Raw genomic sequence first — 16,319 nt, 5'->3', positions numbered from 1 at the left:
AGCTTACAGTAGCCAGGGATAAGGAATTCTGCTACATTCATCTTCCTCAAAGACTTCCATTGCAGCTCCATGAAAGGGATGGACGGCCCGGAGGCCTGAAGAACAAAGAGGGCGGCTCGGTCTATCTTGGGAGCAGCATTGCCATTCCCTGACAGAGAGCTGCACAGATAGGTTGAGCTGGGCCTAACCTTGGAGGGGTGGAGGAAGCCCCGGATACTGGAACATCAAGCGGAGCTCCAGAGAGGCAGCCCGGAGGAAGATGCTCCGAGGCCGTCTAAAACCCGCTAAAATGCCTGCCTAGAGCCCCCAGGAAGAGGTCGGGTCCACCCCAGAGAGGCTCTGGCTTCCGTGCCAACAGAGGTTACAGAGTATCTGTGCCTCCTTCTCTTTCCAAAATGCAAACAGCTAGATGCAATGCTTCCAATCTAGCCAGCGTGAAGCAAAACCCAAGCCAGAGAGAAGTCCGCTGAGAATAGTCTCACGAATTCTCTTTTGGTCAAATCAAAGCGAAAGTGCCGCCACCAAAAAAGCACAGGCTAGCGGCAGACTTAAAAACAGAATAAAACATTTTATTCACTTCAAGACGGTAAGTGTTACATATGATATACATTTATATTTAGATAATATATAAAACAAAAAGACAGAAACCATTAAGAGAAAATATTGGAATGCATCTGCTTTACAGGGCGGCACACTTAGCTCTGTAATTTCAGGGTAAATACCACCTCCGCAGGTCCGGGCGGCCCCCGAGGGTGAATTCCGGCGCTGGGCAGGTTTTTAGTAAAGTGTTGGATAAACATCCTGGACCAAGAGCTGCTTCTCTCCCACCACACTTACACGCGGTTACTGGTGTCCTAAAACAAGGACCCTATCACAGGGACTTTATCTAAATATTTCTGTATTTCATTGTCCTCCAGCTATTTTCCTTTTAAATGAAGCATTAGGCCCAGGGCTTAGTCCTCATGTCGTGTTCTGGTACTGGGTTATTGCTGAGGGGAGAAAGAAGAAAACACACATATAACACATCCAAAGAACACTGACACGGTCAAACACAGAGAGCTGAAAAGCAGCAGCCCCCCCCTCCCCCCACCCCGGCCAAGAACCCGGAGGGCGAGACAGCTGAATGGCACCGGGCGAGGCCCCTGCTACTCTGAGGCAGGGATACAGACACCCACACATTTTTTCATTTGGGGCAAGTATGCCGGGCTTTAGAGATAGAACCTCCTCCATAGAGGTCTCTGGAAAGAGCAGTAACATTTGCTTGGCAGGCAGCTGACAGGCCTGCCTCATGAAGAGGAAGAGGAGGGGGGCCGAGGGTCTAAAGTCTAAGACCAGCCCCTCAAACAAAGGGGATTCACAGACCTTCTTGGGGGCCACTTCATCTGGCCTTAGGGTAGACGGGCACTGATCCTCTTTTGTCTGCCCGTACCGTGACTTCCTCAGCCCAGGAAGTCCTGGGGAGGACCCTCCCTGCTCCTCTGCCACATCTTACCAAGCTAGAGCTTCAGCCACGCTGGCCCTCATTTAGAGAGCCCTGAGAGCAGGAGCACCTGTCTGCGGTCACCCCAACGTAGCTGCCCAGAGTCGGGGCCTGGACTCTCAGGCCAGCTCTCTAATGGGGGGGCCCTCGGAATCAGCAAAAAGGCTCTTGTTACAAAGCTGTTGTGGCAGCTCAGTGCGCCCTGCTCGGTGCCGGGGGCGGCCGCTCACCTTTGCCTTGTTCTGAACTGGGAGGTAGAGCTTGAACTCGGCCGGCAGCTCGTCCTCTGAGTAGAGCCTGTCGGAGAAGTACACTCTCCGGATGCGGCAATTGGCGTGGATCTGCGGATGGAGAAGACTTTCAGAGACTAAAAAGGCTTCCCGGCCTCTTCTCCCCCCCTCGGACTCCTGATCCTTCTCTTAAGGACAAAACAAACTAGCCCTGTCTTAGAATTGACCCTCACCTCAGCTCCGAGGCAGAAGAGCGGTACGGGCTAGGCAATGGGGGCGAAGGGACCTGAGGCCAGCTTCGAACATCTCCAGGCCTGGCTCCATCCCCTGAGCCAGCCAGCTCTCCCTAACCCTCTCCTGGTGATGCTGAACATCCATTTCTCTCCTAACAGCGGCTCTGCTCCAGAGTCCTGCCTCAGATTCATGTCCCCCTTCGTGGCCTTTTCCCTCTCCAAAAGTTCCTCCCAGCAAAGGCCCGAACCCGCGCCACGTCTGACTGTCTGAAAGGCAGAAAGAGGAGGCCGGACCCCGGGGGAGGTTCCCTGGCGGGTACCTGCACTCTGAGGGTTTCTATGTAGTTTGTGCCGTACGCCCTGCGGGTGAAATCGGACAGATTGAACTGGATCTGGTTCCAGCCGTCGTCCAGCCGCATGGGCATGGTGCAGATGAAGGGCTTGACGCGAGTGGTGCTCTGGTAGTTACTGGCCCGGAACCGTCGACGCACATTCTTGTCATCTAGAACCTGTCACCGTGCAAACGGGGCAGGAGGAAGAGGGAGGGAGAAAGCGAGCGGCTCCTTAGAACAATGCAAACAGGCCGAGCGAGGCGGCACCGGATCACAGCCGCCAATTTTCCCACCGCCTGAGGCTGAAGGAGAAAGCCACGGCCCAGATACAGTCCATACTGGACACAGATGGCCAGGAAGCAGCGAGAAGTTTATCCTGTAAAGTTGCCAGGACAACCCCATCTGCGGGTGACATCATGGGAGGGGCATGAGACGGCCGGATGACTTCATCAGCGACTGTGCTTCCTTCTCCGCGATGCCTGGAGTCTCTGAGCCAACCTTCCATGCCTTCCCTGGTGGTACCAAATGGGTCTCCACACACACAGACACACTCACACACTGTCTCTTACCTGTACTTCAAAAGTGAAGTATTTCTTCAAGTTTTTGATGATCATGACCAGGAAGGGAAGTTTGATGCCCAGAGTCTTCTTGGGGTCCGCAGGGCAGGTGATGTAGGTAGTGCTGCAGGGACAGACAACAGAGGGCCAGCCTAGTGACTGTCCTTCCATTTGTCCCCCCCCACAGGGACTCTTTGCCTTCGTACTCTATGCAGCAAAGAGGCAACACCCGAAGAAAATGAACCAGACTAGGCTTAGGAAGACTCAAGGGGAATGACCTCATCTAGTTCCTCAATTCCAGCTTAAGAGGATCCCTCAACTTTTTGGAGAGCTCTACAGGCTCCAAAACCTTCTGGAGCAATAGCTCAGCTTAACAACGAAAACTACTGGTACTCTTAAGAGACACCCTGAATAGTTCTCCTCAGACTTGTTCGACCCAGAGCCACCACATCCTCCCTCAAAATTCCCAAAGCCCCCCAAACTACAAGCCTTGGGACTCCCGCACGCTTCCTCTTAATCCTGGCCTCCTTCCCTGGGAAATACACCCAACCCATAACCTATCTCTGGGGCACAAAAAGCTCTGGACAAGCTACCTGACGTTTGTCCCTTCGATCTCGAGCACCAGAGACTGGATATCATTATCTGTAATTCTTTTGATGTGGCCATTCCGCACCTAGCGACGACAGACAGGGAGGAAATGAAACTGGTCAGAATTCAGAGGCCAGAAAACCAGCACTGCAAGATGAAGTGGAGTCATTTAGGAAAAACAGCCTCCTGAGGGGCAAAGGGAAGCCTGTGTCAGTGGTTTACCTGCCTGGGATTGGCGTCCCTACTAAGTGATTAAAGCTGCGCTCTCTCCTAACAAGTCTCCAACACCAGGAAAGGGACTATAGAATCCCTTTAATGTAAATGTTTCCAAATGTTTCCAAAAAGATCAAACATATGTGATGACCTTAGTCAGAAAGGACAACCTGGGGCAGCTGGGTGGCTCAGTAGGTGAATAGAAAAGTCAGACCTAGAAACAGGAGGTCCTGGGTTCCAATCCGGCCTCAGATACTTCCCAGCTGTGTGTCCTTGGGTAAGTCACTGAGCCCCAATTGTCTAAAACAGTGATGGCAAATCTTTTAGAGATGGAGTGTTGGACCCGACCCCACCCCATCCCATCCCCCAAACTGAGTGCTATGCCCAGTCCCCTTTACTCAAGACAAGGGAGAGAAGTTCTCCCATTGGCTGCTGGGCAGGGAAAATGAAAAAATGTCATCATGAACAGTGGAGGGAGGAGGAGAGCAGCCCCACCCCAGTTGCTCTGGTTTTCTAGTAAGGAACTTTGGCAGGTGACAGCAGGTATGGCCTCAGAGAGGGCTCTGCATGCCATCTTTGGCACATGTGCCATAGGTTTGCCATCACTGGCCTAGCCCTTACTTCTCTTTCTGCTATGGAACTGATATTTAGTGTTGATTCTAAGGCAAAAAAGCTAAAAAAAAAATGGAAAAACCTTCATAGAAAACAACCACCATTCTGTGGGTTGCTGGGTAGCTCAGTGGATTGAGAGCCAGGCCTGGAGATGGGAGGTCCTAGGTTCAAGTCTGGCCTCAAACACTTGCTAGCTGTATGACCCTGGGCAAGTCACTTAACCCCCATTGCCTAGCCCCTACTGTTCTTCTACCTTAGACCAATGCACTGTATTAATTCCAAGACGGAAGGTAAGGGTTTAAAAATAATCCTTTAAAAAAAAAGGAAAAGAAAACATCATTCTCTTAGACATGCTGGGCTTTGCATACACCTGGTATATTTGAAACTTCTAATCAGTATACCATAATGAAAAGATTTAATGGAAAAAATAGAAAACTATCAAAACAGATTTTCCTATGAAGATATGTTTTTGTTTTTAATTAGGACCCCAGTCTGCAAAGGTTAAAGCTGAAGAGATTATATTTATAAACTTGCTAAAGGTATGAGGAGGGTTAATATGATTAAGTCATAGGATACTGGAAATGGGGTCACTATTAAAGTTCAAAACAGGACTTTGGGGGCTTGTCTTTGGAGGGGAAAACATGCCTTAAAATCATCCTCCATCTACTCCCAGACCATTCCGCACCACACTTCTCTAATCTCCACAATGGATTCCAAAGGAAGGTTATTGGACAATACAGAACTCGATTACAGACAGTCTTGTTTTATTTTTTACTATTTAATGAACACAAGCATTACCTTCTCCAAAAGACTATAATGGGCAGGGGCTAAGCTTTCTTTCTGCCTTACACTTTTTTACACGTTACATGTGCAAAAAGCATTACTAGTAACTATTATTGCTGTTAACAGCTGATGTTAATTAAGAGTTTTAGGATTTACAAAAGTGCTTTACAAACATTACCTAATTTTTCTTAAACCCTGACCGACCGTTTTAGAATCAAAACCATGTATTGGTTCCAAGGCAGATGAGCGGTAAGGACTAGGCAATGGGGGTCAAGTGACTTGCTCAGGATCACCCAGCTAGGAAGTGTCTGAGGCCACATTTGAACCTGGAACCTCTCATCTCCAGGCATGGCTCTATCCACTGAACCACCTATCTAATTTTTAACCACCCAACTTTTGAACCTTTTGTTAACATAAATAAACCGTGTGATAACTAACTAGTAAAGGTGGAATCATGCCCTCAGGATTTCTAGAACTCACTCCTGAAAGGCAGTAAGAATATTCTAATTATTTTTTCAATCAACACATCCCTAACAAACCTCCAAGATGGTTTTGGGGTTTGGCCTTTGGGAGCACTTCAGTAAGACAACAAAAGCCCTAAGGATTCTTTCTGAGGGTCTTGCACATGGAAGGAACTTAATGTTTCTGATTCCCTGACCCAAACGAAGCTCTGCCTTCTGCCCATTCCTCAGTTACAATGCTGAAGGTGCTCAGGGTTCCCAGAAAACGGAAGGCCCACAGTCTGCATTGGCTGGGGATCACACTAACAAGTGAAACACCAACAACCCCCTTGCCCTAGAGCTGCAGACAAGGCAGGTTTTGAAAGGGAAGCTAGCTGGGGAGCTTTTGTTTGAGGACAAGCAGGAGGTGGGAAGCTAAGAGTCAGCCAAGCTCGCCCAGCAGTGCGGCCTCAATCTTTCCTGATGAGTTCAATCTGGCCCAAGAGGCTTCACCTCTGAAGGAAGACAGGCACCTCAGGCTCCACTGCCCATTTAGTTCACGAGTGCTCAGCTGAAACTGAGAACCCTGATGCCAATTAGTAAAGTATCTCCATATCACAAGCTGCCAATTCCTCTGTGACAGAGGCTGCGAGCTGAATTCATTAGTGAAAGCTTACTTCCTCACTTCAAGTCCCAAAGACAGAGGAAAATGGACTACCTGTAAGACTAACCCGAGAGGCAGACGTCATGGCAAAGTGGTCAGGCAGAGGCTCAAATCCCGCCCAAGACCTTCACTAGAAGTCTCACCACAGTCTCACCTTTAGGAGCCTCAGTTTCCTGATCAGTCTAATATAAACCCTAATACTCACACGATCTACCTCAAAGTTGTCTTGAGGAGAACATTTTGCAAACTACAGTGCTACTGTGTCTGTTAGTTAGTACTAACTAGTATGATGAAATAAGAAAAAGGAAGACAGAAACATGGAAGGAGATGATTAGTTTAACTATCAATCATTCTCTGCCATATACACTGGCAAAAAAACATTGGATTTGGTTCAGAAAACTCGGGTTTGGGGCAGCTAGGTCATTAAGTGGCTATAGAGCCAGGTATGGAGACAGAAGGTCCCAGGTTCAAATGTGGCCTCAGACACTGCCTAGCTGTGTAATCCTGGGTAAGTCACTTAACTCCCATTGCCTAGCCCTTGCTGCTCTTGCGCCTTGGAATTGATATTCAGTATTGATTCTAAGACAGAAGGTAAGGTTAAAAAAAAAGACTCAGATTTGTGCCCTGTTACTTACGAAGCTCATCTAACTTCAAGCCACTTCTCTGCTGCCATTTCTTCACCAGTAAAATGAGGGAATTGGACCAAGCTCTTTCTGAGGTCTCCTTCGAGTTCCAAGTCTACAAGCTATGCAAAAGACTACCTAAATTGACCGCCAAAGCAACTGGACAATTTGGTCATCTTCCTTAACTTAATTCAGAAATGAGAAGAGCCACAGAGTAAATCCAACTTTCAAAGAATCCTTTCATCTTTACCTCAGAAGCATGAATGTGCTATTGGTTCTTAGAGAATACTGCCTTCCTTTCTTAAACTCTCTATAGATTAGGTCACTGGGTTAATTTGTATCAAAGATGGCCAACTTGTCAATTAAAACTTTCCATTATGGAAGCAATTTTCCTGACTTCCTCTATCTAAATTACAGACTTCCAATTGTTTGTTGTCATTCTGTTTTGGGGGGGAGGGGGAGGGAGAGTTGGCACACATCATTTAATTCCAAGATCTATCTACCCCAAGACCTCAAATGCAGCATACCAAATTAAATTTACTTTGCTAATTTTGTGACACTCTGAAATAAATTTAGAGACACCCTATATAGCTTAATAAGGGATTCTGTTAAGTTGCATGGGTGGAAAACAATCTTTAAATCCTTATCTTGTAAAAAGGCACCTCTTGGGATAACAATTTCTGGGAGAGTAAATAATGAGAGTACAATGATTTAAAAAATTTTCACCACCAAAGAAGAAGGTCAGTAGGAGGGGAAAAACAGGAAAAGGATCTGTTGGATGCTTTGCACTTATAAAAGCACTCTAAAAATAAAATCAGTTGAATCTAGTCCACATATTCCCCCCCCCATGCCTCATCTTTCTAGTCCCACCCAATTCTTCCAGCAGCTGAACCCCACCACTATCCAGCAAACCCAGTGACACGTTCAGATTCCCATTCAAGCTGAGCCAGAGTTCCAGCAGAGGTTAGCACTAGAGCAGAGTGTATTTCAAATTAAGGAATATGCTGAGGGAGACCTCTGCAGTCAGGCAGGCATCATTACTTCATAATCACTGAGGATATAAATCAAACCTGGGCTTTTAATTAGTAACTCTTCCAAGAACAAATCTAAATAATCAGATTTATGAAATCGTCAGTGCAACAGAAGCTGTTTTTTGCTTCCAAAGGTAAAGGCCGTCCTTGTGAGGTTACAGAGACACTTACAATTAACAACATTTCTTGTTAACATACAATAAAGTCTGACTACTTTAGAATGTTAAGTTTAACTTAGAAAAAGCACATTTTTAAAGAAATCCACTTCCACCCCATGATTAGAATCCCCACTTTCTTCACCTCACACTGCTAACAGCTGGTTTCTCTAGGATTTCTGTACAATCTTGTCTCTTATTCCCTCTGTGACTTTATGCAAGTCATTTACCTTTCCAAGCTTCAGCTGCCTCATCTATAAAACAGGAACACACTTGATCAAATGGCAAGCACTACCAAAATGTGAACAGCTTTGTAAAGGACCACAGGGATCACTATTTAAAGTTGGGATCTTTGGGAAGGGGGCTTTTTCTAAAAAGAAACTTGATGGTTCAAAAATCAAGGACCCAGAGACACAAAAGGAAACTGAAAAATATATTTACAAGTTCCTCTCATCTACTTTTATAAAACAGAAAAAGCCTTCAGTAAGCACCACAAAAAAGATCACAATCCCTTTCTGTTCTTTATCATGACCAATTAAGGGAGAAGAAAGAAGAAAAAACAATTAGAAAAAATATTCAGACATAGCTGGAGTATATGGGCCAGAAAGACCTTTATGTAGTAACATCTCCATCTTGTGGTTAAGCCATGGAGCACTTTTACAACTACAGGCATTCTTTTGACCACACACGCCCCACCCCTATCCCATCAAATGAAATTAGTATCTTAACTATAAGCTATTTATCATATAAGAATAAACTATTTTGAAAAGAATAAATCCTGTTGGACTCAGAGGTTAAAGACATTGTCTCTGCCAAGCTGTGTGACCCTGGGCAAGTCATTTAACCCCAACTGCCTAGCCAACTTGCTCTTCTGTCTTGAAATTGATACTAAGAGGACAGCTATATGGCTCAGTGGACTGAGAGCCAGGCCTAGAGATGGGAGGTCCTGGGTTCAAATCTGCCCTCAGATACTTCCTAGCTGTATGACCTTGGGCAAGTCACTTAACCTCAACTGCCAACCCCTTACCATGGCACTGATACTTTTTAATATCAATTCTTAAGACAGAGGGTAAGGGTTAAAAAAAAAAAGTCTGATCACAAATCTCTGTGAATTTATAGAAATTATTTTATAATTTTTATCCAATAAAAATAACGTATATGGTGACCACTTATTGCAACTGGAGTCTGAATTTGGGTTTTACACCAGGCTTTGGATAGAATCACTACTCTTACAGTCAGAACACCTCTCTAGCTGGATGGGCTACATAGTTATGTGTCTTTTTAAGTAAGTTCCTCAGTTTCTTCTAGGAAAGTAACTGCCTCACAGATCTCATGAAGAAAAGAATGTTAACAAAAGTTATTAATATCCTCAAGGAAAAGCTCCACCAGCAGGTGGGGAAGTGGGTAATCTCGGAGAGACTCTTTCTTTTTCCCCTTCCTGCTAGCTCTGGTCCCATATCTTTCCTCCCTTTTGTGCCTAAACCCCTTGAGACGGCTCTCTCTAAAGTGTCATTGGAAAGACTTTTAAATGAAGCATGAATTCTACCAACGATTCACATTCAGCTGCCAAAGTACCTAGTTCCCTATGATGGCCATAACTCAGCATACAAAAGAAGGGGAGAAAACAACTCTGCTTGAAGCAGCACGAAGCCTTTCTCTACTAATAGGGGCGGTGGGTGCTCTTCATCCAGTTTCCTTTTGCTTATGGCTAGAAGTCAGTCAGTCAGTCTTGAGGATCCACTGAGGGGGCTCAATAAAACGATCACAACTGCAGGAACACCTAAAGATCCTTCTCCATCAAAGGGGAGTCCTTAATCCATTTGGGCTTTATGCCAATACCATCCATGACACTGTCTTCTTGTGAGACGCTGTCCTTGACACTGACACTCAGAAAAGGCTGAACTACTCTAGTGGACTAAGTTCTCAGGCTTCGGGGATCTCAGTCCAGTGTAAATGTTAAATGTTAACTTAATTGCAATTCCATTGTAACTAAATCAATATTTACCAAACAAATACAAATTAAGGTCATATCTCAACTGTCCCCATCTCATCCTTATTCTTGATACATTTTGCCCTTAATCCCTGGGATTGGGACTATTTTCAAATTGTTTTCAATTTCAAATTGCTTCTAGAAATCTGGCAAATTGCAATGAAACAGTATAGATAACATGATCTTAATACGGTTACTCAATGCAATCAACCCTCCATATGCCTCAATCCCCTAAATACTTTAAAATCCTACATATTTAAAATGGGTAATGTAAACACACTTCTCATTCGTACGGTTAGGAAGCTCTTTTAAAAATTTCCTTGGTTCTAAAAGTTCTTTACTAATAGATATTTTAGATATATTGTGTTCACCTGTTGTTTAATTTAAAATTTGCAATCCTGTTGGACAAACAAGTATTTTGTGTATGTTTATATCGTCAGGGTATCATCCGACCTCTAGTGGCAATGTTAAGGGACACACGGTGCACCATGGCAACTAGCGTTTATGATTCCCATGTAAACATGTTGACTATTAAAATGCTAGATGTGAAAAATGAAGCTGAGTTTGAAGGGATCAAGTCCAGAAGAAAAACACTGAAATGCTTCTCTAGTAAAGATTTCATTACATCTTTCTGTGGCCGACACTTCCTAAACCAAAGACAGTCCTAAATTCTCTACCGTTCATCTGAGAATCCCTCCGTCCGGCAATGTTATTGCATTCCCCTGAATTCCATTAAGTGATACTTTCTAGTCCAATTGTTTCTATGCTGGATAAACTAAACAGCCAGGGAGCCATTGTCAGGTCTTGGCTCACATCTCTCTCTAGTTCACAGATAACTAGGAGGAGCAATACTGCTGTCTGCAGAGGTGCAGTTTCAGAATTTAGGAAACTTTATTTCATTGTGAAAAACTAAGCTACCAGAAACACCTGTGCTTGTAGCTTTAAAAAACATACTTTAAAGAATGGATTTGTTAACAACAATACAAGAAAGAAGGGGGCTCCTCAAATTCACATTCACAGCTAAAGCTTTTCAAATCTCTTCTACTAGCTGTCAGACACAAAGACGATGCTGGACTCACCACTAAGCAGAATCTGTACAGTACATGAGCCACCTCAACCACTCTGTGACCAAGTACTTGTACCTAACAAACACCTGTTTGCTTAGGGGACCAGAGTTTTCCTCTGTGCAAAAGCAAAATGAACCAGAGGAGAAACAAAGCTATAATCCTGACTTTGGTCCCACCAGCCATCACTCTCAGCAGCAGGGTGGTAACTGCAGACAACAAGGGAGCCACAAGCACAGCAGGAGAGAGAGAAAATCTGAGCCAAGATAAGATGTTCAAGCATGGTCATCCCATGGATTCAGTTACCCAACTCAAGTCTGTAAAGCCTCAAGGCCTGATGTAATTGAGTACACCTGCACCTATGAGGTAGGACTGAGTCCTGTCACTAGGGAACATCATCTGAAAGGGAACCTTTAATAGTAAATTTAAGATTATTTGGCTTCCCTTAAACGCTGCTTTTCAATATGAAGTTGGCTAAACTCTTCAGAAATGCAAGAATTCTCCACTTGAGCAAAATCAGTGGGAGTTAAAGGCAGGCAAGATGCTCAGAAGGGCTAAAATAAAAAGTGCCCCATTTTTGGTGAGAGAACTTCTCAAGTGAGTCCAGGTACCAGGAAGGTGTGCACTTTCACCTCTCAGCCATCACTGCTAATTAAGGGGACCAACACAATGCATAACGGAAATCAATGCTTGATTTTAGAATGTTTCCTTTGTATTTACATTAGGTGTGAGCTCGACAGTCTGGGAACTCACAATTCAAAACAATCCAGAGGAAGCCAGAGAAAGAAACTGGAAAACTGACCAGTTTGTGAAGATCAACATCCCGGATCACCTCCTTATCTGATAAAACAAGCAAGAGCCATTAAGTGTCTCCCATTTAGCTCAGAAATTATCATCCCATAACTTATCCTTTCACTTTCTAATGACCTCATGTTAAAGAGGAAGAAAACAGATTTGCCCAGAGCTTACTCAGTTAACAGTGGGGCTTAGGGTTTTGACTCCAGGTATCCAGACCCCTCCTCTTGCCCCCCAGTTCATACTTATTCCACTGCACTTTCCTGTGTCCCCATCATGTAACATATCAGCCTCCAGTTCTAGTCTAGGACTATTTCCAGATTCAGTTAAAAGTAAGGAAACAAATAACAAGTCCACATGTAGAAAGGAATAGTTGGCTCCAATCTGAAATTTTCCACAGGTGGGAGAAGCTCTGCTATCTACTAGGTTGGCAGATAGGTTGGTTGATAGGAATTGAGAGTTAAGAATAACACTTTAGGGGGCAGCTGGGTGGCTCAGTGGATTGAGAGCCAGGCCTAGAGATAGGAGATCCTGGGTTAAAATCTGGCCTTAGACACTTCCTAGCTGTGTGACTCTGGGCAAGTCACTGGACTCCTCCCCTGACCCCCACTACTCCACCCCCACCTAGCCCTTACCACTCTTCTACCTTGGAACCAATACACAATATTAATTCCAAGACAGAAGGTGAAGATTAAAAAAAAAGGAATAACACTTAACTTGGACCTTGAGGCAGTCTTAGTTTCTTGGTCTGTAAAATTAGAGTATTGGACTAAATGATCTCCATAGTCCCTTCCAAATCTACTATAACAATAACTAAAGACTGAGAAAAATAAGACCATGTTCAACCATGTCAATTGCCCACAATAAGGGCACCCCCCCCCCAGGAGTATGTTAGTCATGATAGGCAGGGATAAGTAGGAAACCTCAGAGATCTTTTCTAATGAAAACTGAAGGCCAAATGGGACAAGTAATTTAGGATCATAGATCTAGAGTTGAAAAAAAAACCTTCAGGTGGCAGGCAGCTTCTAGTTCAACTGTATCATTTTAGAAATGAGGAAACTGAGGTCCATAGAAATTAAGTCACTTAGTGGAGAACACAGTATTTTTTTTTAACCTTCACTTTCTGTCTTAGAATCAATACTGTGTATTGGTTCTAAAGTACATGAGCAGTAAGGACTAGGCAATGGGGGTTAAGTGACTTGCCCAAGGTCATAGAGCTAGGAAATGTCTGAAGTCACATTTGAACCCAGGACCTCCCATTTCTAGGCCTGGTTCTCAATCCACTGAGCCCCTAGCTGCCCAGAGAACATATAGTATGGGGGGGTGGGGAGGAAAGGAGGACAACCAGAATGCTGCTTTCACACCAATTGTTATTGCCACTGTATCACAATACTTCCTTCCACAGAATTATCTGCTCACTGCTGCATGTTATATTTTCTCCAACTACCTGGATTATAAAGCTTCCCAAGGTACCAATGATCTTTCCTAAGTTAAAGAGTCAGCTTTTTATGTTATCTTCTTTGACAACCTTACACCTCTACCCTGAGTGAGGCAGTAACCTTATCCTCATTTAAAGGTTAGGAAACTGAGGCATGGAGAAAGTAAATACGTTATACAGGGTCACTGGTAGACAGTTAATATGTTGTTATAAGATTGGACTTTCTAAAGCCTTAGGGAGAATTTTGGGAAGGGGCGGTTTTTGCATGGGGCTGTGGAAGGGAGGGGAAGTGGAGGATGGAGAAAAAGATGGGGGAGAAAAAAAAAGGGGGCGGGGAGTGAGGTAATAGAGTGGAGGGGAAGAAGGTGACAGGGTTAAGCAGAATGCAGGGGTCCAGTGGGATGGAGGGGGAGAACAAGGGGATGGATGAGAAAGGGTGCAGGGGAATAGAAAGGTTAAGCAGGATGAAGGGGTCGGTCCAGGGAGGCGGGGTGGAGGAAAGAGAATGGAGAGGAAGAGGGGTAGGAGGAATGAAGGGGATGGAAAGGAGGTTCAGGGGAACGTAAGGGGAGGAGAGAGATGAAGGGGATGAGCAGAATGGAGAGGTCCCCAGGGATGGAGAGGCAGAGAGAAAGGAGAAAAGAGGATGGAGGGACTGTAGGGGTTGGACTTGGGGTCCCCGCACCTTCTTGTCCCAGATCTGCAGGGGCTTGCTCCCGATGCTGTACAGGATGGAGAGGAAGCCGCTCTGGAACGTGTTTTTGAACATCGCGACGGCGGCCGCCGGGGGCACCTGCCTCCCGCTGCTGGAGGCCCCTGCCCTCCGCGGCCCCGGCCGGCCTAGGCCCCGAGGCGGCTCCGCGCGGGGAGATGGGGATCCGACGGCTGAGGCGGCCGCGAGAACGCTGCGTCCACAGTCCGGAGGCCCCGGTCAGTCGCCGCCAAGTCCGCGTCTCCTGAAGCACGCCCTGCCACCTTCTGCTGACGCCGCTCCGCCTCCTCCAAGAGGCGACCAGAGCAACCGCCGCCGCGTTCCCCGCTCTCCAGTCCGGGCGCCGACGCTCAAGTGGGGCGGAGCGCCACGCGCCAAGATCCTTCCGCCGGACCTCGCTCAACTTCCGGCGCTCAGAGCGTCCCACGAACCCGAGGGCCCACCCTCGGGATCCGCCCCGCGCGAAAGAAGCCCCGTTGCCAGGGAACTACTTTTTTCGACATTTGACCGGTTCGGCTCTCCCGAGAGAGAGACAGGCATAGTTTGTTGTCGGCGCCTGCGTGGTACCATGGGAACCGCGGGGTGGGGAGGGCCATGGAGGGCCCAGAGCAAGCTGGCTCCGCCCCCTGGCTGGGGAAGTACGCGGGGAAGGAGGAGCTAAGAAGCTGGGAGGTTCTGGGGGAGCCTGGGAGGGATTCAGGGACTTAGCCTTAGAGGACTTCTCGCTGTTGACCTTCCCCTGGGTGGCGGAACTTGGACCTCGCAGTGGGGAGCACCTGAGTTCCCATCCTACCTCAGAAGCTTATTAGCCGTAGGACCTTTCGGGAGACACTGAACCTCAGTTTCCTTTCTTTAAAATGAGGATGACTATAGCCCCCGCCTCCCGGGGTGGTAATGAGCCCTTCTCAGCCACTCTTCTCCTCTGTGAAATAACTAGAGCGAGCCTATATATAGATAGCTCTTTAAGGTTTGCGAAGCACTTTATTTACCCTGTTATCTCATTTGATCCTCAGGATTCTGTCCTGGGCGGCCCTCGTCTCCTTCTGCACGCCTTCATGGTGATCTCGTCAGCTCCCACGGAGAAAGAACTGACAAACCACTCCAGTATCTTTGCCGAGAAAACCCCATGGACGGTACCGTGGGCCACGAAGAGTTAGGCTTAACTGAACAACCAAATGCTGACAACGCTCAAATTTTCTGCCCCGGATCTCTCTGCTGACCTCTAACTGCCTTTAAGACATCAGACATCTCAAACTGGATGTCCAATAGACATCTTTTAACTCAACAAGTCCAAAACAGAAGGGATTATCTTTCCCTTTAAACCCTGCCCCTCCCCTACCTGTGCTACTATTGTAAAGGGCTACGCCATTCATTCTCGTGTCCTCCCTCACAACCTGGGGGTTATCCTGTTTCCCCGCCCCTACTCCTACCCCTCCCCCCCCCCCATTAAGCTGTTACCAAGGTCTGTAGATTTCACCTCGGCATAATCTTTAGTCAGTTTCCCTCTGCTGCATCTCTTGATGATTTCATTCTGAAGTGTCTCTCCTATATGCCTTCCTTCTCTCTTCTGACTTGGAAACCCTGATGTAGTGCATCACTTCATGCTTGGATATTGCCTTGGAAACTAAAGCAGATCTAATCTTGTCACTCCCACCTACTCAATAAATTCTCTGGCTGTCCCCCATGCCTAGAATGCTCCCCCTCCTCATCTCTAGTCTTCAAGTCCCAACTAAACTTCCACAGGGAGCCTTCCTTGAATCAGTGCTTGCCTTTTCATAATTTCCTATTTATCCTGTATGTAGCTTGTTTGTACATACAATGTTTGCTTCTTGTCTCCTCAGTTAGATTGTGAGCTCCTTGAGGGCAGGGACTGTCTTTTTCCTCATTTTGTGTTCTCAGTGCTTAGCACAGTACCTAGCACTTAGTAGGCACTTAGAAAGTGTTTATTGACTGACAATGCTAAGAGGTAGGTGCTACTATTATCATTTTACAGATGAGGAAAGTGAGACAGAAAGTATCTTGCTGAAGCTCACTTAGCTGGTAAAGTATCTGAGGCCAAATTTGAACTCAGGTCTCCCTGACCCCAATAGCCTTAGCCAGAGCTCCACTTAATAAAGCACCAGCCTCACAGGGTTATTTTTAAATCACTTAAACTCTCCCAGTCTTTTTCTTTATCTGTAAAATGGGAACAATGAGTCATAACATTAAGTGTCTACTATGTTCTAGGCTCTGTGCTAAAAACTGGTGGTACAAAAAGGGGTGGGGGGGAACCAGTCCCTGCCCCCAAAGAGCTTCCAATCTAATAACACAAACCTCCCAGGGTTGTTGTGAGGACCACATAAAATAATATATAAAGCACATTGCAAACTTTAAAATCTA

The 16,319-nt window shown here is 46.0% G+C and overlaps 1 protein-coding gene across 1 annotated transcript; it reads right to left on the bottom strand.

The window, feature by feature from the left end:
• Nucleotides 1-548: 548 nt before the first annotated feature.
• On the bottom strand, nt 549-14,336 carry CFAP20 (cilia and flagella associated protein 20). The gene is made up of 6 exons (XM_007477554.3): nt 13,914-14,336; nt 3,426-3,505; nt 2,845-2,956; nt 2,264-2,452; nt 1,711-1,821; nt 549-989 (listed from the first exon to the last, which is right to left on the bottom strand). The coding sequence occupies exons 1-6, from the start codon at nt 13,995-13,997 to the stop codon at nt 984-986; spliced, it is 582 nt and encodes a 193-aa protein (XP_007477616.1). The 5' UTR covers nt 13,998-14,336; the 3' UTR covers nt 549-983.
• Between the last annotated feature and the right edge of the window lie 1,983 nt (nt 14,337-16,319).

Source organism: Monodelphis domestica, chromosome 1 (assembly GCF_027887165.1).
Source record: "Monodelphis domestica isolate mMonDom1 chromosome 1, mMonDom1.pri, whole genome shotgun sequence".
NCBI lineage: Eukaryota > Metazoa > Chordata > Mammalia > Didelphimorphia > Didelphidae > Monodelphis > Monodelphis domestica.
This window is presented reverse-complemented; position numbering and strand designations above follow the sequence as displayed.

Bases quoted from the DNA above. Each gene is read 5' to 3' on its own strand.
- CFAP20 (XM_007477554.3), bottom strand. From the start codon at position 13,997: ATGTTCAAAAACACGTTCCAGAGCGGCTTCCTCTCCATCCTGTACAGC. The intron at 3,506-13,913 runs GTGCGGGGACCC...TGTCGTCGCTAG, and splicing joins TGCAGATCTGGGACAAGAAG to GTGCGGAATGGCCACATCAA. The intron at 1,822-2,263 runs GTACCCGCCAGG...CTCCATCCGCAG, and splicing joins TAGAAACCCTCAGAGTGCAG to ATCCACGCCAATTGCCGCAT.